This window comes from Saccopteryx leptura, chromosome 3, assembly GCF_036850995.1.
Source record: "Saccopteryx leptura isolate mSacLep1 chromosome 3, mSacLep1_pri_phased_curated, whole genome shotgun sequence".
Lineage (NCBI taxonomy): Eukaryota > Metazoa > Chordata > Mammalia > Chiroptera > Emballonuridae > Saccopteryx > Saccopteryx leptura.
Window position 1 is genome coordinate 226,969,323 of NC_089505.1, and position 26,236 is coordinate 226,995,558.

General features: G+C 43.7%; 2 protein-coding genes and 1 non-coding gene across 16 annotated transcripts in view; 1 reads left to right on the top strand and 2 right to left on the bottom strand.

The window, feature by feature from the left end:
* IMMT (inner membrane mitochondrial protein) overlaps window positions 1–13,293 on the top strand; it is a 46,042-nt gene extending 32,749 nt beyond the window's left edge. For 7 of the 12 annotated variants that reach the window (XM_066377781.1, XM_066377786.1, XM_066377783.1 and 4 more), the window contains 5 exons: window positions 3,452–3,466; window positions 5,839–6,062; window positions 9,575–9,706; window positions 11,267–11,396; window positions 12,358–13,293. In XM_066377781.1, the coding sequence (XP_066233878.1) occupies window positions 3,452–3,466; window positions 5,839–6,062; window positions 9,575–9,706; window positions 11,267–11,396; window positions 12,358–12,971 (1,115 nt within the window). In that variant the 3' untranslated portion in view covers window positions 12,972–13,293. Of the gene's footprint in view, window positions 1–3,451; window positions 3,467–5,838; window positions 6,063–9,574; window positions 9,707–11,266; window positions 11,397–12,357 lie in introns of those variants that run through there. The other 5 variants (XM_066377782.1, XM_066377785.1, XM_066377789.1 and 2 more) reach the window with 2 other exon arrangements.
* Window positions 12,909–26,236, bottom strand: part of PTCD3 (pentatricopeptide repeat domain 3) — a 43,642-nt gene continuing 30,314 nt past the window's right edge. The window contains exons 16-25 of one of the 3 annotated variants that reach the window (XR_010750356.1): window positions 25,935–25,963; window positions 23,656–23,762; window positions 22,874–22,952; window positions 22,682–22,772; window positions 20,906–20,991; window positions 19,881–20,029; window positions 18,490–18,531; window positions 17,708–17,866; window positions 17,294–17,444; window positions 12,909–16,274 (exon numbers count right to left, since the gene is read on the bottom strand). Coding sequence is in view for 2 of the 3 variants with exons in the window: in XM_066377794.1 (XP_066233891.1) it covers window positions 17,378–17,444; window positions 17,708–17,866; window positions 18,490–18,531; window positions 19,881–20,029; window positions 20,906–20,991; window positions 22,682–22,772; window positions 22,874–22,952; window positions 23,656–23,762; window positions 25,935–25,963 (809 nt within the window). In the remaining variant the exon portion in view is untranslated. Of the gene's footprint in view, window positions 16,275–17,286; window positions 17,445–17,707; window positions 17,867–18,489; window positions 18,532–19,880; window positions 20,030–20,905; window positions 20,992–22,681; window positions 22,773–22,873; window positions 22,953–23,655; window positions 23,763–25,934; window positions 25,964–26,236 lie in introns of those variants that run through there. The other 2 variants (XM_066377794.1, XM_066377795.1) reach the window with 2 other exon arrangements.
* LOC136401675 (small nucleolar RNA SNORD94) lies at window positions 18,931–19,067 on the bottom strand. The gene has a single exon (XR_010750689.1). It is a non-coding gene; the product is annotated as a small nucleolar RNA SNORD94 (small nucleolar RNA).

Below are 26,236 nucleotides of genomic sequence, written 5' to 3' on the forward strand. Positions count from 1 at the left end.
TTCCTGCATCAGAATCTCCAAGGGCTCTGCTTCACTGAGGTAAAAACTAAAGGTAGTTGTCACCCCAGAGACCTCCCCTCTTCCATCTTACTCCGGGAGTCACTCGACCCTTTTGAAATTCCTATTTGCTGGTTTTGTGTTTGTTTTAACTCTCTCTGTTAGGCATAAATGTGACACTGGAGGCCAGTACAGAGACTAGGCTGGCTGGAGTAAGTGCAGGAGGTAGACAGGGCAGGACTGGCTGTGTCTGCAGTTACTTGTGAGGGCTATCCCTGGGAATTTGCGTTCTCATTTGAAATACTTGTCTTTGGTCTTCTCACTAGGCTAAATCCTACTGATTTTTGCATCCCAGCCTCAGGAGTTTTCAAATTTTTAAAAACTCTTTGCTGATTTTGAAAACACCCATTGTAAAACATGAGAACATTTAAGTAGTTCCCAATGCAGGCATTTTTGGCTCCCCCAGAAGGACATTTGGCAATGATTGAAGACATTTCTATTTGTCACATTGGGGGTTGCTACTGGCACCTAGTGGGTACAGGCCAGAGATGCTGCTAAACGCCCTGCAGTACACAGACCAACCCAAGGAAGAGTGATCTGGCCAGAATGCAGTACTAATGAAGTTGGAAAACCTGGCATTAAAGAAGTGTGTACAAAGTGAAAGTCCCCTACAGTGCCATCTCTGAATTATTTTTTTACATAACCTCCATTTAATGTTTTATTAATTTTTAAAATAGATTATATATTCACATAATAACAAAATTTTAAAGGGACAGATGTCATCTGGTCAAGTTTCCCTTTTCGGAACACAGCCACCCGGCTCCTTTGTCTGTTACTGGTCCCTTGTGCAGCTCTGGAGATGTGAAGTGCTCTGTGATCACGCCTGCCCTGAGAGAGATCCTTGCCTCTGAGAGCTGAACTCATTAAGACCTACACCAAACTGTTAGTGCTGCACTATATTACCAGTTATTTTGCTCTTATTAGTCTTATTTTCCTAAGTTAGAACTGTCTTGGTGATTTAATGTCTGATATTTTCTTTGTGCTCTCCATAGCTGAGCATGGTGTCAAACATAATAGCTAACATTATTAAGCATTATTACTTTTTTAAAATTTTTAATTGATTTAGAGAGGAAGGAAGACAAACATTAATTTATTATTCAACTTATTTATGACTTCACTGGCTTGTATACACCCTGACCCAGATCGAACCCACAACCTTGGCATATCAGGATGATGTTCTAACCAATTTAGCTACTCCCAGGCCACAGCTGGGGCATCATTTTATGTCTAGCACTGTGTTCTAATTTCTTCACATTAATTATTTAAATTTCATTATAGCCCTATGAGGTAAGTGTTGTTATTACGCCCATTTTACAGATGTGAAAATTGAGACAGAGGTTAAGTAATTGCCCAAGGTTGGGAATAGGGCCAGGATTTTCTTCTTACCCACTAGCCTTGTTGTTCTCTGCTTGATTGGTTTGTTCTGGCAGCATAGAACCCCTTTTCAGGTTGTGGAGGAGTGATATGATTGTAATGAGGAGGAAAATTCATTTTTATGAGATTGAGGTTGTAGGGAGGGATACATAAGGAAAGGAAGCTAGTTAAAAGCTCCTGGAGTAATCTGAGGGTATGTGATATGGGTCACCTACTGTGTGTGCCAGGGGCACTGAAAAGGAAGACTGGGAAGGAAACCATCATTGTAATCATTTAGATTGATTCCTTGAACCATAAGTTACAGTATCTAGTGAAGTTGACTATGTATACTTCCTGATCCAGCAGTTCAACTCCTAGATATATGGTCTAGCACAGTGGTCCCCAACCCCCGGGCCATGGACACATACTGGTCCGCAGAGAAAGAATAAATAACTTACATTAGTTCCGTTTTTTTTATATTTAAGTCTGAACGATGTTTTATTTTTAAAAAATGACCAGATTCCCTCTGTTACATCCCTCTAAGACTCACTCTTGACGCTTGTCTCGGTCACGTGATACATTTATCCGTCCCACCCTAAAGGCTGGTCCATGAAAATATTTTCTGACATTAAACCGGTCCATGGCCCAAAAAAGGTTGGGGATCACTGGTCTAGCAGACTCACATGGGTGCCAAAAGAGAGTCGTCAGAATGTTCACAGCAGCACTAGTTCAAGAGCAGAAAAGTCAGAAGCAGCTCAGCATTCTCACACATGGCAGCACAAATGAATGAGCCAGATGTTGAGAGAGATGAAAAGTTGCAGAAAATTACCACTTACACCACTTATGTGAAGCTTAAGAACATGCATGCAAAATAGAACCATATATTGTTTAAGGATGCATACATATGTAAAGTATAACAAAATGATTGATGGGACACCCACAGTGGCTGAAGAGAGGATGGACCATTAGGAAGTGTGCTGTTGCCAGGGTGAGAGAGTAGGGTGCAAGGTGTAAATTGTCAGTGTTCCCAGGGGACACTTCCTTCACTGCTTAGAGACTAGTGTATATAGCCATATTTATATCCCATGTTAGACTGACGTGTTTTCTTCTTGTCCATCTTTGGTAGTTTTTCCTTTAACACTGGGACAGATTTCTGGTTGAATACCAGATTAAGTGGTTGAAATTAAGAACTGTTTTGATGAAAAATACCTGTCTTTGTACTTTTGGATCCAAGGGTCATACCTAGAATGTTAAGAAGCTCATACTGAGGCAGGAGACTGACTGCTAATTAGTTTATTTTACTTTATTTTAATTTAATTTTTCTCCATTGATTTGAAAGAAAGGAAGGGGGGAGAAAGAGAGAGAGAGAGTGGAAGGGAGAGAAAGAAGCATCAACTTGTTCCACTTAGTTGTGTACCCAGTGATTGCTTCTTGTATGTGCCCTTACCAAGGCTCAAACCACTGACCGCAGGGTCAAGCCAGTGACCCCAGTATCAGACCAGCGACCTCAGCACTCTGTAACAATGCCCTAGCCACTGCACCACAAGCCAGGGCTTTTAGTTTAATTTGTACAGGTTAAACTCAAATTTAATGTCAGTTCACTGTTTTCAGATTTTCAAAGAAAGATTAATTTTGTAATTATTTGAGATGTTAGGAGAAGCCCGCTACTGAGAACAGTCAAGATTGCGTCAGTGAAATACTCTATGAATTAATGCAGATGAAGGGCGTAAGCGAGAGTTATAGGTTCTATGTAAAAACTAAATTGATTGGTTTAGCAAAAATAGAGATGAGTACCTAAAAATGAATTTAAAATCAATGACTCTCATTTTCTAAAATGTTAGGATTTGCCTTGATTTATATTGTTTTACAATCCTTTAAAATTTCAGGAAATAAACTATTATTTTGCTTCCCAATATTAAAATATGCCTTTTCCACTGATTTCTTATTTCTTCTTGTTTCCTTTTGGATATTTCTATTTAGTTATTAATGATAACTGAAATATATATATTATTTTTAAAAACTGTTTTGTTTTCCTTTGTAGCTGTTTCTGACCTAGGTGAGTAATTATGTGTCTTTTATATTTAAAGGCTTTTGTTTTGAGTCTTGGAAGATTGAAGTCTTTTTGTTTTCCCTGAGATTCTGATACTAAACCACCTGAATAATTATAGAATTATGCTGCATGTGATCAGTCTGATTTGGATGCCTTTCACATCCATGTTCTCTCGTCTACAAAAATCATTTCACCAAGTGATTGGGAACCTGTAGATGTGTGTGTGTTTAATTTTTTATTTTGTAAAATTTAAAAAAATTTTATTGATTTTAGAGAGGGAATAAGGGAGCGAGAGAGAGGGACAGGAACATCTATCTGTTCCTATATGCGCCCTGACCAGGGATTGTATCGACAACCTCTGCACTTTGCGATGTCCAACTGAGCTATCCAGCCAGGGCTATTTTGTAAAATTTTAAACAATGAAAAGTAGGAAGAAAACTATAATGAACTCCTATGGACCAATCACTCAACTTCAGCAAATATCAACACACGGCTGGTTTTGTCTCGTTTATTTTCACAGCTTATTAAGAAGCAGATTCCAAATATTATATCCTCCTATTACTTGTAAATATTTTAAGTATTTGTTTAAAAAATTATTTTGATACCATTTTCACATGTAAAACAATAATCCCTAAAATCAAATGTCTATTAAGTGTTCAAATATTTCCAATTATTTTATAGAATGCGTTTTTTCCCATTATTTAATTTTTTTTTTTTTTTTTTGCATTTTTCTGAAGTTGGAAACGGGGAGGCAGTCAGACAGACTCCCGCATGCGCCTGACCAGGATCCACCTGACATGCCCACCAGGGGGCGATGCTCTGCCCATCCGGGGCGTCGCTCTGCCGCAGTCAGAGCCATTCTAGCGCCTGAGGCAGAGGCCACAGAGCCATCCTCAGCGCCCGGGCAAACTTTTGCTCCAATGGAGCCTTGGCTGCGGAAGGGGAAGAGCGAGACAGAAGAAGGATAGGGGGAGGGGTGGAGAAGCAGATGGGCGCTTCTCCTGTGTGCTCTGGCCGGGAATCGAACCCAGGACTCCTGCACGCCAGGCCGACACTCTGCCACTGAGCTAACCGGCCAGGGCCTTTCTCATTATTTTATTCAAGTCAACATCCAGAGGAGCTACACATGTTGAATTTGGTCAGTAAACCTCTTATCCCCACTTTGTTTTTCAGTCTATTTAATACAGAGTTGAGTAATTTATCATATAGTATTTCTCACATTATATTTTGCTGTTAGAACCATAACTCTTCATCTCTGGTAATATATTATTGCAACACTTCTGGCCCTGGTTGGATAGCTCAGTTGTTTGGAGTCTCATCCCAAAGTGGAGGTTGCTGGTTTAATCCCCAGTCAGGGCACATTAGGAGCAGACTGATGTTCCTGTCTCTCTCTCCCTCACTCCCCTCCTCTCTCTCTCTAAAATCAATAGAATAAACAGTAAAAACAAAAACAAACAAACAAACAAAAACTTCTATAGTGTGAAATTAGGGTGGGGGGACAGTGTTTAAGCTTAAATATTGGGGCATGAGTATTTTTATAAACTCCACTAGTGACTCTGGTGGACAGTTCCAGTTGCAGATCTGTCCTAGATAATATCTTATGTTATACAAACTCTTACTAGGGGAAAGTCTGAGAGGCAAAATTATGGTGCGTTATTAAGCCAATTTATAATTAGTTCAGATTAAATGTACTGATTTGGGTTCCTGGAAAAGAACTGACTACATACTTGAAATTCTACCAAAATTACTTTTTTTGGGATTGAAAACACCTTGGTTGTTGGCCATGAACTTTGAATTTCTAATTGCACTGAAGAATCTAAACCTCTTTTCAAATGTTAGCTACTCTTTGCTTTTCTTTACAGCTGATAAATTTTATAATGAATTGAAACAAATTGCCCTGTAGATACAGTTTTGGTGAAATAATTATTTCATTGAATAAAATGTTAATTATAATTAACATTTTTTTTAATTTAATTTTTTGGGGGGTATTTTTTCAAAGTTAGAAGTGGGGAGGCAGTCAGACAGACTCCTACATACGTCCAGCCAGGATCCACCCAGCATGCCCACCAGGGGGCGATGCTCTGCCCATCTGGGACATTGCTCCATTGTGGCTGGAACCCTTCTAGCACCTGAGGTGGAGGCCATGGAGCCATCCTCAGCGCCTGGGCCAACTTTGCACCAGTAGAGTCTTGGCTGTGGGAGGGGAAGAGAGAGACAGAGAGTAAGGTGAGGGGGAAGGGTGGAGAAGCAGATGGGCACTTCTCCTGTGTGCCCTGACTGGGAATTGAACCCGGGACTTCCACAAGCCAGGAAACGCTCTACTGCTGAGCAAACCAACCAGGGTCATAATTAACATTTTAATGTGGTTTTCTGTTTAGCTGACAAGCTGTCTACTGATGATCTAAACTCCCTGGTTGCTCATGCGCATCGCCGCATTGACCAGCTCAACAGAGAGCTGGCGGAACAGAAGGCCACAGAGAAGCAGCACATTGCCTTGGCCTTGGAGAAGCAGAAGCTGGAGGAAAAACGGGCATTTGACTCTGCGGTGGCAAAAGCATTGGAACATCACAGGAGTGAGATACAGGCTGAACAAGACAGAAAGGTAGAATGGGAACGAATGCCTAGCATTTAAAGTGAATCTAACTTGATTATCTACTTCTAGAGATAATACCAGCAGTCACTGACTTAAATACTAGATGTAAGTCATCCCCCCCACCTCTTGAATAGGGAGCTTTGGCCCTTGTTCTAGTCAGAACTTCTAGGGAAGGATTAACTTGCCAGAGTTCCTTCATGCTGAGCATGTGCACAAGTGTAGGAAAGTAACAAGCTCCTGGTGTCTGGATTGTTTGGCGTATCTTGTCCCAGTGAGCCTCTGCCCCTTAAAGCAGTGCTGAAAAAATCTCTGTGGGGGCCTGAGTGTATTTTCCTCTGCCAGTGTTTTCAAGTAGGTGGCAGTTTAGAATGGATAGGATTGCTCTGTATTCTTCTGTCTGGGCGCATCTGTGTTGAATATTGTCTGTAGGCTGATCAGGAGCCTGACTCCCATCCTCCCTCCATGTCTTTGGCTGCACAGTGACCACTCCCTCCTTGTTAAGACTCCTCCTTCCCTCTTCCGCCAGGACACCATGTTCTTCTGGCTTTCCTCCCACCTGCTGGCCACTCCTTGTCCTCCTCCTTTGCCCACCTCTTAAACGCTGGCATTGGTGTTGAAACCCATCCATCTAAACTGTCTCCAAGTGCTCTTAACTAGTCTGTGGCTTTTTTAAAATTTTTTTTTACAGAGACAGAGAGAGAGAGGGATAGACAGGGACAGACAGACAGGAACGGAGAGAGATGAGAAGCATCAATCATCAGTTTTTCGTTGCGACACCTTAGTTGTTCATTGATTGCTTTCTCATATGTGCCTTGACCGTGGGCCTTCAGCAGACCAAGTAACCCCTTGCTTGAGCCAGCAACCTTGGGTCCAAGCTGGTGAGCTTTTGTTCAAACCAGATGAGCCTGCTCTCAAGGTGGTGACCTCCGGATCTCGAACCTGGGTCCTCCGCATCCCAGTCTGACGCTCTACCCATTGCGCCACCGCCTGGTCAGGCACTAGTCTGTGGCTTTGAAGTGTGTTCCTGTCACTTGAGACATTGCTAGCTCTGACATCTGCCTCGGCTTCTCATTGCCTAGCACAGGGGTCCCCAAACTTTTTACACAAGGGGCCAGTTCACTGTCCTTCAGACCGTTGGAGGGCCGGACTATAAAAAAAAACTATGAACAAATCCCTATGCACACTGTACATATCTTATTTTAAAGTAAAAAAACAAAACGGGAACAAATACAATATTTAAAATAAAGAACAAGTAAATTTAAATCAACAAACTGACCAATATTTCAATGGGAACTATGCTCCTCTCACTGACCACCAATGAAAGAGGTGCCCCTTCTGGAAGTGCAGCGGGGGCTGGATAAATGGCCTCAGGGGGCCGCATGCGGCCCGCGGGCCGTAGTTTGGGACCCCTGGCTAGTAGCTGACTTGATGTCTCAGACTGTATTTTCATTAGTCATTTCCAACTCAGCATATTCAAAACGAATTTCTTGATTTTCTCCCTCTGGTCTCCTAGCCCTCCTTTAGCTTTTTTCTTTCTAAATAAACCTCCATCTACCCAGTTGCTCAAACAAGAAATCCTGCTTTGTCATTTCTCCATCATCTTGCACATTCAGACCATTGACACAGCTGACCAGTTCTGGATCTAAAGTAAATCCCAAATCTTCACTTTCCTCTTTGTCCATTCCCAGCATCTTAGTCCAGAATGTCATCTTAACAGGTCCCATGTCTTCATACCCATCTCTCTATGTCGCATGGTCCTTATAAAACGATTGGACACTAGGTGCTGAAAACCCTGGCCACTGCATTCAGTATAGCCTGTACCAAAAGGCCTCTTGAGCTTATTCCTGTTTGCTGTGAGCAAGGCTTCCCTTATTTACCTGGAGCCCTGTTTTTTAGGGGGCGGGGGAGGAATGGTACCCTGGCTACTTCTTTTTTGGAGAGATCTTTGCTCTGACTGGTACATTGTTCTGGTTCCTCTATTTAAACCTTAGTTGTAAGCTTAGATATCACCTCAGTAAGGCCATTTCTATCCCTTCACTCTAAAGGAGAAACTCTGTATTCCTTTCTTTCATATTCCCCCATGTATTTCTTAAAAATAAGTATCACAGTCTAGTCCAGTGGTTCTCAAGCTTTTTGAAGTTGGGGCACATTTACAATCCTACAAATAATTGTAGGTGCACTATATACAAATTTCTGAGAGATGTGTTATAATACATTTTTATGTTACATTTTTTGAGTTATGCTTTTTAGAATTTGTAAAAAGGAGGGGTTAAAAATAAAAGACAAGAGTTATCTTTATATATATATAGATAGATACATTCATAGTAAGATTTAGTAAATTCGGCAGGTCCCAGCACGAATGTGTTAAGTTTTTCCATTCTTATGTTTATGAGAAACATGAGCCTGATGTGTCCTAGTGATTCTTTCAATGTTTGGGCATATATTTGAAAGGCAAACTCTCATTTCCTCGTCAATACATTGAAGAATTCTTCTTTTTACTCTTGTGTTGAGTGCAGAAAACCCCCAACATACATATCATCTTAACTTTACACCAAATAAAGGATAGAAGAAACTTGCCTCCAGTCTTTCTGGGGAACATGGGGGGGTAGTGTAAACAATCCAGCACCACAGCTTAACAGCCTTTTGCAACCTACTCAGACAAGTGAGGTGGGGGGTTGGGCATACTGTCAGCTACAGCCAATTCCCCACACCTCTGTCCCCCAAAAATCTAAACTCCAAAAACCCTGTTGGAGTTTTGATCCCCCAAAGGCACATATTTCTCTGGAATACCATAGGGTGCACCTGGAAATCTTCCAGGGCACGAGTGCGCCCCGGCACACACTCTGAGAACCAGTGGTCTAAGATCTCTGTTTTGTTTGCCTGGTTATATCCAACTATGTAGTAGGCACTGCCTAGTACAGGGCTCATACTTAATAGATATTTATGTGCTAAGAGATTATTTTTTAGAGAGATGGACAGACAGGAAGGGAGAGAGATAAGCATCAACTCATAGTAGTGGCATTTTATTTTTTTTGTGACAGAGAGAGGGACAGATAGGGACAGACAGGAAGGGAGAGAGATGAGAAGCATCAGTTCTTCCTTGTGGCACCTTAGTTGTTCATTGATTGCTTTCTCATATGTGCCTTGACCGTGGGGCTACAGCAGACCGAGTAACCCCTTGCTCAAGCCAGCGACCTTGGGTCCAAGCTGGTGAGCCTTGCTCAAACCAGATGAGCCTGCGCTCAAGCTGGCGACGTCGGGGTCTCGAACCTGGGTCCTCTGCATCCCAGTTCAACACTCTGTCCACTATGCCACCACCTGGTCAGGCTAATCTAATTTTTGCCACAGCTGTGTGACCCTATTTCAGTCTGCCTCATAGAAGTAGAAGGCATGTGGAGGCATGTGTGGCACATCCTAGGGGACCAGGACAGGAGGTTGCCGTCATCGTTGCTACTAGTGTTCTCTTTTTCTACAAACACACATGAGGATTGGGAACTAATCGTTCTTGTTTGGTTTTGCAGGTGGAGGAAGTCAGAGATGCCATGGAAAATGAAATGAGAACCCAGCTTCGCCGGCAGGCTGCTGCCCACACTGATCACTTACAAGATGTCCTCAGGGTACAAGAACAGGAACTGAAACAGGAATTTGAGCAGGTAAAGCATTAACTCCCTTTCAGCCTCCTGCCTCCTTTCCGTTAATAGCAGTCTCCTTTCCTTTTAACACGCTTTGTGTGTCATTCCCTCTGAGGACTCGGAAGACTGAGGGAAGAGTGCTTGTGTCTCTTTGCAAAACTGGTCCTTTTTACGTAAAGGTGTGCCTGTGTGTTCTTGCTCAGATGTGTTTTGTATTTCTCTCCTGTCATTTAGAGCCTTTGAAGTTTTAAGGAGGGTTGGTACATGTGGGATTTCAGGAATGCAAATAATACTTGACATAATTTATGAGTGACTTCATTCAGCCAGTGTATTTTTGTGAGGTGCCAGCCTGTGCCAGGCAGTGCCTCCTAGATGCCTACTGGTTGCATGCTGCATGAGACAGACTGTCAGAGACGAGTAAACAAAAGAAACATCTCAGATTGTGGTACTTGTTTTCTTTTGTTGTTTTTAGATTTTTTTATTGATTTTACAGAGAGAGGAGAGGGTATGGGAAGCGAGAAGTATCAACTCAGTTGCTTCACTTTAGTTGTTCACTGATTGCTTGACATATATACCTTGACTGGGCAAGCCCAGGGTTTCAAACTGGTGACCTCAAGCATTCCAGGTCAACGATCTATCTACTGTGCCAGCACAGGTCAGGCTGTGGACTTGTTTTTCAGAAAATAAAGAGGGCTCTGTGAGAATTGACCCTGCTTTATCTGCATAAACTCCTGTGGGTTATGTGGTAGTTCCTAGATTTTTATATCTGAGGAAACTTCCAAGAAAGGTTCAGTTTGGAAATCATCAGGGTATCTTTAATCATAATTAGTTCCTACTCAGCAAGTCATTTTTAATATACTAACTTATTTTGTCTCACGAGAGTGAGATTTTCCATGCAAGAAAATCTTCCAGAAAATTGAAATTTATGCCCATATCAAAGGCATTTTACTTTAAATTCTGTTTCAAGGGCATTTTTCTGAAAAACATAAAATGAATACATAATCTCTTAAAGAAGATATTGAATATAACTGAATTTAGTTATTTGGCTTTGCATGACAGTACAGAAGTTGGTATTTTCTCATTTTAATAGCCTTTTTTTTTTTTTTAGTGAGGGGGAAAGATGAGAGGCATCAACTGGCAGTTGCAGCACCTTAGTTGTTCACTGATTACTTCTCATACGGGCCTTGATCAGGGGGCTCCAGCTGAGCCAGATGAGCCCGCGCTCAAGCCAGTGAGCTCGGGGTTTTCAACCTGGGATGTCAGAGAACCTGGTCAGTGCTTTGTCCATTGTGCCACCACCATTCAGGCTTAACAGCCTTCTTTAAAATAAAATTTTTTCTTCTCCTGTTAGTCTGCCTCCTCTAATATTAGATTTCATTAGTAAATTTGTAGAAAGTTACACATTAAATATGAGTTTCAGGAAATTTTGAATCCATATACATAATACAGGCATTTCATGACAGTTGTTTGAGGTTTTAAAGGATCTCTGCTTCTGGAAGGGAGTAGCAGGGAGACTTTAGTGTCCTGAAGGTTGACAAGTGTTGAGGTGGCGTCACTTGTTTCTGGACACTTTTACTTCAGGACCTGTCTGAGAAACTCGCTGAGCAAGAACTGCAGTTTCGCCGGCTCAGTCAGGAGCAAGTTGACAACTTTACCCTGGATATAAACACTGCCTATGCCAGACTGCGAGGGATCGAACAGGCTGTTCAGAGTGAGTACATGGAGCTTGTAGATGACATTAGTCAGTCCAGCTTTTTTTTTTTTTTTTTTTAATTTATTCATCTTTAGAGAGGAGAGGGAGAGACAGAGAGAGAAGGGGGGAGGAGCTGGAAGCATCAACTCCCATATGTGCCTTGACCAGGCAAGCCCAGGGTTTTGAACTGGAGACCTCAGCATTTCCAGGTTGACGCTTTATCCACTGCGCCACCACAGGTCAGGCAAGTCCAGCTTCTTACTACAACTTCCTGTTATAAGGAGAATGGGATACCTGCATGGACATTAGGGTGCAGTTGCTGAAGTCACTCTAATAAACGATTCATTTCTTGGAAAATTGGCTGTCAATGGTTGTCTGCAGGTGCTGATCTGCTGATATCCTGCCCACCAAATGGACAGTAGTTATGCTGAGGCCTCTTGCCACATTGAAAGGGGAATGTCCTAACAATGAAGGTGTTGATAGGGGTTTCTTTGGGGTGTTATGGAATCCTTTAGTCAGATAAAGATAAAAAGTAGTCCATTAACTATTTGGAGTCTTCCATCCCTTTTCAGGAAGTTTCTGATGGCCTTAGCATAAGTCTTAGTCTTATCTAAATATTCCCTTCTCAAACATTTCTACAGATAAATATATCTGAATTAGAAGCCATGCATTGTCCTAGATGTCAGAGAGAGAAGGGAGACTCGGTTGTGCGTATGCACAAACATTCTCTTGGTTTTCTCCATGCCATTAGGAAGAAAAGGTCCTCATCAGATTATGTCATGGCCTGTTGCCTCATTTGAAGAGGCCAGCTAGGAAAGAACACTCCAGAAATACGAGGTGGGCTAGGGCTGGGAAATGCTCTTTGCGGCCCTTTCACATGTAGATTTATCTTAGTGAAGGTGCGTCAGTTCTCTGCATGTATAAGGACAAATAGTCGAATGGAAAGGAAAATGTTTTTCTTTGCCTGTTTTCTTCATAGGTCATGCAGTTGCTGAAGAGGAGGCCAGAAAAGCCCACCAGCTCTGGCTGTCGGTGGAGGCACTGAAGTACAGCATGAGGACGGGCTCTGCAGACCTGCCCACTGTCCCGCTGGGTAGTGCAGTCGAGGCCATCAGAGCCACCTGCTCTGATAGTGAATTTGCCCAGGCTTTAACTGCAGCCATCCCTCCAGAGTCACTGACCCGGGGGGTGTACAGTGAAGAGACCCTTCGAGTCCATTTCTATGCTGTCCAGAAACTGGCCCGAAGGGTAGCAATGATTGATGAAACCAGAAATAGCTTATACCAGTACTTCCTCTCCTACTTGCAGTCCCTGCTCCTATTCCCGCCTCAGCAGCTGAAGCCACCAGTAGAGCTCTGCCCTGAGGATACAAACACGTTTAAGTTATTGTCGTATGCCTCCTATTGCATTGAGCATGGTGATCTGGAGCTGGCAGCGAAGTTTGTCAACCAGCTGAAGGGGGAGTCCAGACGAGTGGCACAGGACTGGCTGAAGGAAGCCCGAATGACTCTAGAAACTAAACAGATAGTGGACATCCTTACAGCATATGCCAGCGCTGTGGGAATAGGAACCACTCAGGTGCAGCAAGAGTAAAGTCTAGGAAGCTTGTAATGGCCCAGTTCATGTCAGAGGAAATCAGTAATACCTGAAGGGTTTTCAGCAGGCTCCCAGAATTGTCTAGAAAGGAGCAGCTTACAAATGCTGTTTTAAATGTTAACACCTGTTGCATTTATATTATTTCCATTTGCTGTCATGTCTGAGCTCCAGGAGTACTTTCTTTGCAACTTGTGTAACATTTTTCCTTTTTCAGGTTTTACTGATCAGGTTTGTGAGCCAATCAAAATAATGTTTCTGATCCTTGTTACTATTGATTTTGCCCTTAGAGAAAACTGAATAAAACAAAAGATAAAAACTGTGTAGCTATCCCTTTCAAAAAGTACCATTTCTAGCTGTGTACAGAAAATTTCCTTGAGAAGCAGAACAGAAAAGAGTAGTTGTACACTCCATTTCCAGGCTGTGAATTGGGTCCCACAAGTCCAAGGGTTGTTCTTGGCTTTGAAGGTTGTGGTGAACCAATTCCTGCTGGTCAAACTTGAGTGCTATACAAACCAAAATGCCAAATGTTGACATTTGGAGATGTTTCAGTGACTGCAGGGTACTGGGAATAGTATGTATCCCACTTTTTTGATCGCTACCAGAGAGAATACTTATTTTGGGACTGCATGCATGCACACACACACACACACAATTTGAGACTTTCTTAGTTTTCCTCTCTGAAGATGAGGATAACTGTGAACTCATAAATTCCAACAAAAATTAGTGTTAGGAAGAATACTCATAGTACTTTTGTGGAGTAAACGATAAATGAGTTTGTTAATGTTTACACAATATGGCAAAGATATTGAGGAGACAGTTTTGTTTGATTTATCTGTAAATCATGAAAAACAGGAGGCTCTGCATTTCTGCAAGTATGCCGGCCTGACTTTGGATTGTTACATTCAGGTCCACGTGACACTTGACCGTGTCTTTTGATTTGGGGGATCTATGGGTGGATTTTGGCCCGAGTTCACGTCACTCTTACATTCCTAAATGGATTCTGTGTGATGCCCTGAATTTCTGCAGGTACTCTTGGCACCTGTGGGCTATTAAGATTTTGTGAGAAGTGTTGTGAGAACATCCCAAACTTAGGTTTTCTTGGGAATCAACTCTCCCGTGACCTTTATGCTTCTTGGACATTCTTAGTTTGCAAGAGTAAATCTTGCTGAGCTCTGTGCACTTTTCTTGAGCTTGATTATCCTAGTTCTTTTACAGACCATGGCTGTGCAGGTCGGTGAACAGCATGCTTCATGGGTTCCTTCACTGCCCACTTCATGTGTCTTACATGTGACCATTCTATGCCTAGCACACTGCCTTTTATCACCAATATAAGAGACCCATTTCTCTGGTCAACAGCCACTCTGCCCATCCATGCTAGTGACTGCTATGTCTCAGCATGTCCTAGTTCAATGTTTCTCAAACATTTTTGGCTATAACCAACACTAAGTAAAAGAATTCACATCATGATCAGTTACACTAATATGCGTGCATCTAGATGCATATTTCTATTGCATTGGAAAACATCAAAAACTTATTTTATTAAATATCAAATGTTCTCTTGAAGCCAAAACCTGCTAAATTCCTAATTCCCATACACAGGTAATCTCTGAGGCAGCACCGAAGTTTCTGCACACAATAGACTTGTCTTTGCCCTTCATTCTGGGAGTCCTGACTCCCATTCCTCATCTGATGCTCTGATTTCTCCTGTTCCTTTTTGATAAGTTACTCAGTAAGTTTCATTCCCCAGTTCCAATTTACAAAAGGCCATCATGTGATTCGTTTTTACATATGGTTGCTTTACATGGCATTCACACTGGTGCCTCAACTCTGGCCCTTTAAAACAGTACATCCCCTTTTACTGCTCCAAAGCTTTCCAAACTTGGTTCTAGTCTGAATTGGGTCTCAAGTATAAATCAAATCTTTCTCCTATCATTTTTTTTAAATGTTCAACTGAATCAACTTAATATAATTGTTTCCTATGTAAACAGCTGAGAAATGTTACGACTGTTCTATGAGTGTTTTTTTTTTTACAGGGACAGAGTGTCAGAGAGAGGGATAGATAGGGACAGACAGACAGGAACAGAGAGAGATGAGAAGCATCAATCATTAAATCATTAGTTTTTCGTTGCGACACCTTAGTTGTTCATTGACTGCTTTCTCATATGTGCCTTGACCGCGGGCCTTCAGCATACCAAATAACCCCTTGCTCGAGACAATGACCTTAGGTCCAAGCCCGTGAGCCTTTTGCTCAAACCAGATGAGCCCGTGCTCAAGCTTGCGACCTTGGGGTCTCAAACCTGGGTCTTACACATCCCAGTCTGACGCTGTATCTACTGCGCCACCACCTGGTCAGGCTCTATGAGTGTTCTTTAAAAATGAGGGATCCTATTATATCACCAAGAAGCCACTCATTTAGTAAGTGCCTTTTAGGATTCAGTACCTGAGTTATAAAAGTGTAAAGAGAAGCTAAAAGCAAAAATTGCTAGGTTACTAACTTTGGCAACCCCCCCCCCCCCCAAAAAAAAGAACATCTTTTACTATCAGAGGCTATTTAATTACTTGGTAAAATGTCTAAATGTGAGAGAATGAATAGTTGAATGCAGTTATTTGCCCAGAGAGGGTTTGAAATATCTGTAGCACAGTTAAACACACACAGCTGCATCCTCCACAAATGACATGTCAGTTCAGATGGACTTTCCCCAGCAACTGCATAGCTGCAAAGCACCACGGTGAGATTCACATAGGGCCTGGCAAGGGCGAATGCACCATTCTCAGCAAGTCCATGGCCAAGAGAGGCATTTGCAGGTGCCAAAGAAAGGGGAAGGGGAAGGGGAAGGGGCTGGGTTAACAGAAGTTGCAAGGTAGTTCTTGGAATTCGTAAAGCAAGATCAAATGGCTAACCTGTCCAATCTGTCATTTTGCTCATTTGCTTTGCTATGTCAAGAGGCCAGTTGAGCAATGCACATGAATGCTTAAGTAGCTAACTACTGTGTACCACAGCCCCTTGTCTTAAAATGACATTCTAGAAGAAAACACAAACCAATACAGAGGTTTTGGAGGACATATGAATGGTTCCTGGCCTAGTGAGGATGGTGAATGGAGATGGATACAGACAACACAATATAGCAGCCCATGAATGACAATGCTGGAAGGTAAGGATGAAGGTGCTCATCTGCGAACTCCTGGGATGCCTCATTGCCTGCGCATCAGTTGAGCAAAAGCAGCCTGTGGTGGAGCATCCTGTGCAAAGGGCAGAATGCTCCTGCAAACCTCCCAAGTCATGTCAGCTTCCAAAACGATCTGAAAATAATGGTAAGAGACAAATGCTAGGCACAGAGGTTCCTGACCAACTTAATCACGAGCAACACAATCATGTCAAGACATTTCAATCGGCCTGACCAGGCAGTGGCACATGAATAGAGCATCGGCCCGGGATGCTGAGGACCCAGGTTTGAAACCCGGCCTGAATGCAGGCTCATCCACCTTGAGCACAGGGTCACCAGCTTGAGCTCAGGATCACAGACATGACCCATGGTTGCTGGCTTGAGCGAGGGGTCACCGGCCCAGCTGGAGCCCCCCAGGTCAAGGCACGTATGAGAAAGCAATCCATGAACTAAGTTGCCACAACTATGAGTGGATGCTTCTCATCTCCCTTCCTGTGTCTCGCAAAAAAATAAATAAAATTAATCCTTTTGTCAGCCCAAGCACTCAGACACTAAGTACAGCATAACCAGAGGTGCCAGCAGACAAAGATGGGAGAGAGGGAGATGATACACTCTCATGCAAGCCCCCAGTCCAGTGCAGAGACAATGGCAGAGTCTAAGTAAAACACTGGAACTGGAAACGCATACACGTGTCTACTATTCAGTATTTATTTAGTCTTCATTTCCAGTGGTGTGGCCTAAACTCCTGCCATTGTCCTCTACTCAAGTCTAACGTGTAGTTTTTACCAGAAATAAATACCCCTGTAACTGGGATACTACTGACCCAATAGCAACTGTGATGTAACTATGAAAGCCTCCTTTAGACACCTTCCCTAAGAACAGAAAGGACCAGCATCACGGCATCAGTCAATAGCAGCTGAGGTTCAGAGTGGGAGGATGACACTGATTGCAGCAGTGAGACAGCGGCTGACACCGCAGTGCGTGGGGCTCATGCTGACGTCAGGGCCACGCGCCGTACCCTGTGCATCCATGAACTGAAGGTGGGAGTGCTGCTGTCTACACCACCAACCTTGGACGGATGGCTCAGTGTGTACCCAATAAGGAATTAAACCTTCAAATAAGTCAGTGTTGTATCAGATGTAGTTCAAAGTTTACCAAATCTGTATTCTCATTTTATTCCTAAATGGTTAAGTATTAGCCCCTCAGGCTAAGCCACAGCTGCTCCTGACTGGCCCACTTTCATTTGCCTTCGCTGATGTCGCTGTCGCTGTCACCGGCCAGTGCAGTCGGGCGTCCCAGGGCCTCCCTGTAAGGAAGAGAAACTGGAGTTACCTGTGCTTCAGTCTTGGGGACAGGAAATCTTGCAGCGTCACTAAACTATCAACAAAGGAAAGGTTCCAAAAGCCAGATCTACAGGCCTCCCTGACTTGTGTAACATGAAATAAATCAATACATCCTGCTTTCCGCAAAGAAAGGAAATTCAGGGGGTAGATTTAAATCTGATCATTTGAACAGTTTGCTCTACTTTTATAACCTTCCTTCATGGTGACAATACAAGCAGCCACTTACTTCTGCTCTGGGCTAAGCGCGAAGTCCGCCAGCACTCTCTGGGCGAGGCCCTCACAGACAGGCAGGCTGAAGGCCCTCGCCAGCCTGACCACCTCAATGGCCTGCGGAGGGCTGTGGGATGCTTTTGCGCTGTCCAGAAACTCACTCAGCAATTCATTTCTGTAAAAGGAAGGCAAATTGGCAACCTTCCTCTACTAAAAGCCCTTAACCCCCAGACACAGGTTTACATGGAATCTGGCACTTTAGAACATTTAGTCAAAGTCCTCAAGTGTGGCTCTGGAGGTCAAGTTACATAAAGTCTAAACCTTAAAGAGCCAAAGAGAAAAGGAACACTGGCTCAGTACACCCTCACTGGTCATTTGGTCAGTGTCCCCGGAGCTGTGATCACAGGACATACCAACCAGTGCCTGCCTCAGCTGCCCTAGACCAGTGGTTTTCAACCTTTTTACACTTGGGGACCGGTGAATAGAATTATTTCGGGCACCGCTAAGGCAGAAATCCCCCAGCATACGCGAATTCAACTAAAATCACTGGGTCTACAGCTTCATAAAACATCAGGGTGCTTAACTCTTTCTCGGACCAGCTCAAAATTTCTGGTGGACCAGTTTGTGGACCAGTGGTTGAAAGACAGTGCCCTTGATGGTGCGTGTGGCTGTCCCTGAGAAAAGAGCCCAGGCACTGTGGCTGAAGCGTGTGAAAAATTCCCAACCACCCCCAGAGAAGACAGAAGCCCATGCAGCTAGTTCCAGGACATAGCAGGCAGCCTGTTAACATCAACTTACCTAGGGATCTTATTATGCTTCCTGAAAAGCCCCAACATTTTCCTGTTCAACATGAGAGAGGAGAAGATTATGAACACTAATAGAACCAAAGGCAATCCATCCAATGACCACAGCTGTTCTCCTCTTAGATGCAGAGATTATAGCGGGAGCTCCGGAAGATGCCCATCGCTGAACTCCACTGCCTCCCAGCACTGTCTCTGCACCAGTCCCTTTGGGTGCTCAAGCCCCTCCTCCTAACCTCCACATGTGTACAAGTCTCACAGGCAAATCCCGTTTGCTGTCAGGGTTGAGAACTGCTGGGCAGATCATTTTAAGAGGTTCACTGCATTCCTCCCAGGGAGAGACTATATATCCCAGGGGCAGTCAGAAGATCGAGTATGACTGCTTTCCTGTTACCATCCAGTGTGAGCTCAGAGTGCCTTAAAACCATGTTATGAAGAACAGGCTCAGAATGAGGCATCAGTCTCATGCATGTGCTCGCCGTCACCCTGCCACATGCAGGACTAAGGAGAGGCACATACATTCAGCTCCCATGACTCAGCTGAGGTCCGTACCCCTGCGCCAATCATCACAGCCTGATTCGTAACAAGTGTCTCAACCTGCCTGGGAACACATCGAGCACCGGATGTTTCTAACACTAGCAGCATAGCTGGTTGTGTGACTCACACTCCTAAAACCCATGAGGCAGCAGGCTATCCCCAGCTTTTCCTGGAGATAGTGAACAACTATTTTGGACAATTTTATATTCAAATTAAGTTACTTTCTTGTGCTAAAGAAGCCATGCACGAGTACGCCCCACTCATTGACTCTCAGAACATTCATATCCTAACAAGACACGGCAGAACTGGTCTTCTTTTGCAGATTCCTCTGCTTTTAGAAAAGTGAGTAGGCAGGTCTCCACCCACAAACGCCAGAAATTAGTGTGGCACAAAGTAAAGGCGGGTTCTAGTCAAGGCCGTGTTAAGTACATTCCAGTAAATGCCAGTTTCCTGATATCCCAATACGCAGCCCATACTTCAAGCTGGGGGGTGGGGGGAGCACCCACAAATGAAATTCTTGAATAAATCAAACACTAGAACACTTTCAAAAATAAAATTCTTTGATCATTTTATTCTACTTAAGTGGACTGATAAGTGACTTACTTGCCCAAATACAGAAAACATAAAGGTCACTAATGGAAAGAAAGTTAGTTCATTGAACAATGTCCTCTCCTAAATCATGTACAGTGGTTTTCTTCCAAACTCTACTTTTCAGTTTTTTTGGAAGTTTCCATAGAAAACTCATTTGTCTACTGATAAACTACACAACACACAGTCAAATTTGAGACTCTAAGGACCAGGGTAAATGTCCTCTGAGGTCCTAATTCATACATACTGAGATGGTGCACTCACCAAGCTTCCTGGGCTCTCCCAGCCCGCAGGAAGAGGAGAGCTATACAGTTCAGAGGCTTGGCTGGCCAGTCGGGAGCAGTCTGCCTGGTGTCTGGACTCTCGTAAGTAGCCTTGATGTCAGCAGCACAGTCGGCAAACGCCACCTGAAGCTGAGAGGCCGCACGAGTCAGCACAGCTGCTAACTGACTTTATGAAAATTTAAGTTTCAGCGACTCCATAGATTATTCAACATTTCTGAGCAATGCATTTTACCACTTGCAAACACACATGTAGCACACAAGTAACACAGTAAACACTAAATCAGGCGTCCCCAAACTACGGCCTGCGGACCGCATGCGGCCCCCTGAAGCCATTTATCCGGCCCCCGCCACACTTCCAGAAGGGGCACCTCTTTCATTGGTGGCCAGTGAGAGGAGCACTGTATGTAGCAGCCCTCCAACGGTCTGAGGGACAGTGAACTGGCCCCCTGTGTAAAAAGTTTGGGGACCCCTCCCTAAATCATCCTGCCCTGGAGTAAACTATGAATTTTCTTTTTAGGTAGGAATTTTATTTTAATGCAAGCTGCTATTGTCAGGACAGAAAGAAGCTATTTTCATATTGCTTGCTTTGGACTACAGGAATAAGAATGTCTAAAGAAATGGTATTCTGCTAATGGCTGGATATGTTTCGATGTATTAATATAACTTAAATCCGGATTTAGGCCTGATCTGTGGTGGTGCAGTGGATAAAGCATCGACCTGGAATGCTGAGGTCGCTGGTTCAAAACCCTGGGCTTGCCTGGTCAAGGCACATATGGGAGTTGATGCTTCCTGCTCCTCCCTTCTCTCTCTCTCTTTCTCTCTCTCTCTCTCCTCTCTAAAATGAAAAAATAAAATCTTAAAAAAAAATCCGGATTTAGGTGGCAGAATTCTCCATAATGACAGATGAACCAGGAAATTACCCTGACAGGGCCCCCGCTACTAGAACACACATTGGTTAGTATACATCTAATGATGCTAATGAGCTTGAGCATCAATACAACCTACCTCTGGCGGATGGTGGTCCCGTGCCATAAGCATCAGAATCTCTTCTTTCAATTCACTGCGAAAAGTGTGACCATATTCTTTACTATCTTGAAACAAAAAAGGAATGTAGTGAGAAGTCACCATCACCAGGTAAGCAAAATCTTCTTTGGCTCAAACAGGTTGCTGATGTTACCTATTCTAGGCTTATTTCAGGCTTCCAGAAACCCAGCAGGACCATTTGTGGTAAAAACAGATAAAAGAGCAGCAGAAGCCACTGCCCACTTCCAGCCAAGGGTTACATAGCACACACTGCACTGGAGCGCCACCAGCTGTAAGTGTAAGGTGCTGTTTACAGCATGTGAGCATTGCCAGTGACCTGTGGTACAGAACCGCTAGTGCGTGAAGCAGCAGGCAGGGCAGGGCTCTGATCTCAGTGCTCAGACATGGAAACCTGAGGCAGAGAAACTGCCATCATCAGTCACCTAGTGGAAAGATATAGCATCTTCTGCAGCCAATTTACATACACACATCACACACACACACACAAATGACTGGCTAGCAACTGAACCACAGAGATAAACATGGCAGAGAGGAACAGGCTTTGGGGTTTGAGGTCTGCATTTATACTTATACAATATGATTAGAACTGATTCTAATCTTCTCTTTGTCAAACCACACAACAGATGCATAACACTTAGCTTTTTTCTATTGCTAAATAACTAATTTAGGCCATTTGAAATTTTTACTCATGCAACTTAATATGCAACACAAACATGTAGGTCATCTTAAAGTAGACCTCAATATAATTAATTTAGTCAAAAATGGAAGTTTTCGCCTGACCAGGCGGTGGCGCAGTGGATAGAGTGTCGGACTGGGATATGGAGGACCCAGGTTTGAGACCCCGAGGTTGCCAGCTTGAGTGCGGGCTTATCTGGTTTGAGCACAGCTCACCAGCTTGAACCCAAGGTCGCTGGCTTCAAGGGGTTACTTGGTCTGCTGAAGGCCCACGGTCAAGGCACATATGAGAAAGCAATCAATGAACAACTAAGGTGTCACAATGAAAAACTGATTGATGCTTCTTCTCATCTCTCTCTGTTCCTGTCTGTTTGTCCCTATCTATCCCTCTCTCTTTCTGTCTCTGTAAAAAAAAAAAGAAAAAAAAAGTTTTCAACGTTAATATGTTAGTATGTTTCTTTATCAAAATGTAGGACAGCTTGGCCTGTGGTGGTACAGTTGATTAAGTGGCATCTTGGAACACTAAGGCTGTCAGTTTGAAACCCCAGGCCTGCTTGGTCAAGGCACATATATATAAGAAGCAACCACAAGTTGATGATTCCTGTTCGTCCCCCATCTCTCTCTCTCTCTCTCCTTACTCTAAAATCAGTAAATAAAATCTTTAAAAAAATAAAAAATGGAAGCCCTGGTCGATTGGCTCAGTGGTAGAGCATCGGCCCAGCGTATGGATGTCCCGGGTTCGATTCCCGGCCAGGGCACACAGGAGAAGCGCCCATCTGCTTCTCCACTGTTCCCATGCCTTCTCTCTCTCCCTCCTGTAGGCAAGGCTGAATTGGTTCAAGTGAACTGGTCCGGGCGCTGAGGATGGCTCCGTACCCTCTGCCTCAGGCGCTAGATATCACTAGGTTACCGGAGCAATGGCCCGATGGGCAGAGCATCGCCCAGTAGAGGGCTAACCGGGTCAGGGTGCAGGTGGGCATCTCTATCTCTGCCTCTCCACCTGTCACTTCATAAAGAGGACAGCAAGGTGAGATAGGCCTGGACACATAAGCGTAAACTGACCTTTCCAAATCTGAGGAATCACTTCTAGCCTGTTTGCCACATCCAATGCTTGGAGAAGATCTATCAATGTTTGGGAATGGGGAAAGAAGACCTGATTTAAAAGAAATACAAATATATTTTAAAAATATTAATCAGCAAAGATTCCAAAACAGATATATACAACACTATGTGATAAACAATGAGTCATCTTACTGAAGGTATCAGGTCCTTATACCATTTCAAGGTGATGTCAATTTGTTCCATAAGACAAAGCAAATTGAAGAACTTGGAACTATAATGAAGGAAAAATGCATGTTTAGTCTAAAAACCCTTAATGGAAATAATTAAATTACAGCATAGTTATATGAGGATGTATTATACAGAATTAAAAACCATTTAAAAGTTATAAATAATTTCAAGTTACACGAGCCCGTGCTAACCCACGAGGCATGAACTGCTTTCTGGACTTCCCAGTTAATAGCTTCTGACCCTCACTGGTCATTTGTGGGTACACTCCCGGCTCACGGTGAGTACACAATATAGATCATACTGATTTCAAAGCACTGAATGTGAAGAAAGGATTTGGGCACACAGGAGACAATCGCCACACACCTATAATGAGCTGACTCCCCAAGTTCTCCTTTTTATCTGCCTAAAAGCAAATCCACTTAAGTCTCATGGTGCTCCAGCACCTGCATGTCTAATAACAAAAGAGACTGTGATAAAAACTTTAGGGACCCTCGCTGCTATAAATTTACAAATAAAAAATAGGAGGGCTTACAGGAAAAACATATGTGGATTTAATGTGTTACAAAGAAACTCAGTCTGGCAAATCAGTTTTTCTATTGCTTAAACTTCCCAGGGTTCCGTTAGCATGGACTGCTAAGTCAGGGGCCTGTGCCTGGGATCAGAGAAAAGGGAGGGCCCCCAATAGCCTCCCACTGGCAGAATCAACTAACAGCTGTGGGAAGGTGCTCAATGCCCAACACACTTACTAGTAGTAATTTCGTCGATGATCGTGTCCAATGAATTTCCGGTTGTCTCCAGTGTTTAAAAGGCCATGTACTTGGTAAGCAAGCTCTAGATCTTTGAGAGAGGAGCACTGAAAATTTGTAGGAAATAAACATCACTTTTAGAGATTTTTTTTTTTTTTTTTTTTTTGTATTTTTCTGAAGCTGGAAATGGGGAGAGACAGTCAGACAGACTCCCGCATGCGCCCGACCGGGATCCACCCGGCACGCCCACCAAGGGCGATGCTCTGCCGCGACCAGAGCCACTCTAGCGCCTGGGGCAGAGGCCAAGGAGCCATCCCCAGCGCCCGGGCCATCTTTGCTCCAATGGAGCCTTGGCTGCGGGAGGGGAAGAGAGAGACAGAGAGGAAGGAGGGGGGTGGGGTGGAGAAGTAAATGGGCGCTTCTCCTATGTGCCCTGGCCGGGAACCGAACCCGGGTCCCCCGCACGCCAGGCCAACGCTCTACCGCTGAGCCAACCGGCCAGGGCCACTTTTAGAGATTTTTAACAGTGGCTCATTACATAAAAAAATAAGTATAGTCACTTATCGATATATTTATGCTGATTCAACATATTACTGGTTAACATCAAATGAGATACATGAAATCGAGGGGAAAAAAGCAAAACAAAACCGCAAGTTCTGTGAAATTTAAAGCAAAATTATTCTGATCTAATAATTATATCTTTAAAAATATATCCTACAAGAACCTTGCTGACATGCACAAAGGCAGAATAGAATGCTCACTCCAGCATCAGTGTACAAGCAAAAAGCCCATGAAATAGCTCCAAGCTCCAAAATCAGCCACAGGAGAGGAAGTACTGAAATTGTAGCAATATTGTACTGCTCTCTATAAACAAATACCATGGCAATGTGTCTGGGTGCATATATGAATGCCCAGAGGGAAAGGCCTGGAAGGGTATGCACTAAACTGCAAAGCAGAATCCTTAGGGAGCAGCATTTGCTCATTCATTCTGAAGCTGCTTGAAGTTTTTCCAATATTATGTGATAAAAAACCAAAATTAGTAATAACTGCCATCAATTTAAAAAGTTACCAATAGCCTGACCAGGAGGTGGCGCAGAGGATACAGCGTCGGACTGGGATGTGGAAGGACCCAGGTTCGAGACCCCGAGGTCTCCAGCTTGGGTGCAGACTCATCTGGTTTGAGCAAAGCTCACCAGCTTGGACCCAAGGTCGCTGGCTCAAGCAAGGGGTTACTCGGTCTGCTGAAGGCCCGCGGTCAAGGCACATATGAGAAAGCAATCAATGAACAACTAAGGTGTTGCAACGCGCAATGAAAAACTAATGATTGATGCTTCTCATCTCTCTCCATTCCTGTCTGTCTGTCCCTGTCTATTCCTCTCTCTGACTCACTCTCTGTCTCTGTAAAAAATAAATAAATAAAAAATTTAAAAAGTTACTAATAGACAGATACAAAATACTCTTAAAAACCTTATGTGGGCCTGACCTGTGGTGGCGCAGTGGATAAAGCGCCAACCTGGAAATGCTGAGGTCGCCAGTTCGAAACTCTGGGCTTGCCTGGTCAAGGCACATATGGGAGTTGATGCTTCCAGTTCCTCCCCCCCTTCTCTCTCTCTATCTCTCCTCTCTCTCTCTCTCTCTTTCTCCCTCTCCTCTCTAAAATGAATAAATTAGAAAAAAAAACCTTATGTGGGCCCTGGCCGGTTGGCTCAGCAGTGGAGCGTCGGCCTGGCGTGCAAGGGACCCGGGTTCGATTCCTGGCCAGGGCACATAGGAGAGGCGCCCATTTGCTTCTCCACCCCCCCCCCCTTCCTCTCTGTCTCTCTCTTCCCCTCCCGCAGCTAAGGCTCCATTGGAGCAAAGATGGCCCGGGTGCTGGGGATGGCTCCTTGGCCTCTGCCCCGGGCGCTAGAGTGGCTCTGGTCGTGGCAGAGTGACTCCCCGGAGGGGCAGAGCGTCGCCCCTGGTGGGTGTGCTGGGTGGATCCCAGTCGGGCACATGCGGGAGTCTGTCTGACTGTCTCTCCCCGTTTCCAGCTTCAGAAAGATGCAAAAAAACAAACCTTATGTGAACAAAGGTATGAAAAAAGAGAAAAGACAACGTATAAAATAAACAAAGGGTAGAGATATTATATGATTTAGTATGGATTTTAGAGAAAGAAAAAAAAGAGGCCAAAGACATCAACAGAGAGGAAGTGAAGAACCAGGCCAAGGATGCTGCCCGCTCCCAATTCAGATACATTCAGGAAATGGGTAAAAGAAGTCACACACAATGGTACTTACAACTCTAATAGCCGACTGAAAAAACATATCTGAAAATCAAAGTTCACAAGGGCCTTGGTTACTCTCGACAAAATAAATTTTCAAGTCAGTAACATTAAATACCCTGGCAACAATCCCAAGTAATGTGTAAGATAAAACTAAAGGAATAAAAACTCAAGCAGAGAGGAAGTACAGAGCAAAGTGCTACAGACATTCTGGCTTCCTCCGAATAATCACCGAAAAGATTACCAAACTAAATTAATCCCTGTCCTCACAACAAGGCCTCTAAATGACTGGCAGTTATGAAACAAGCTCTGTACATA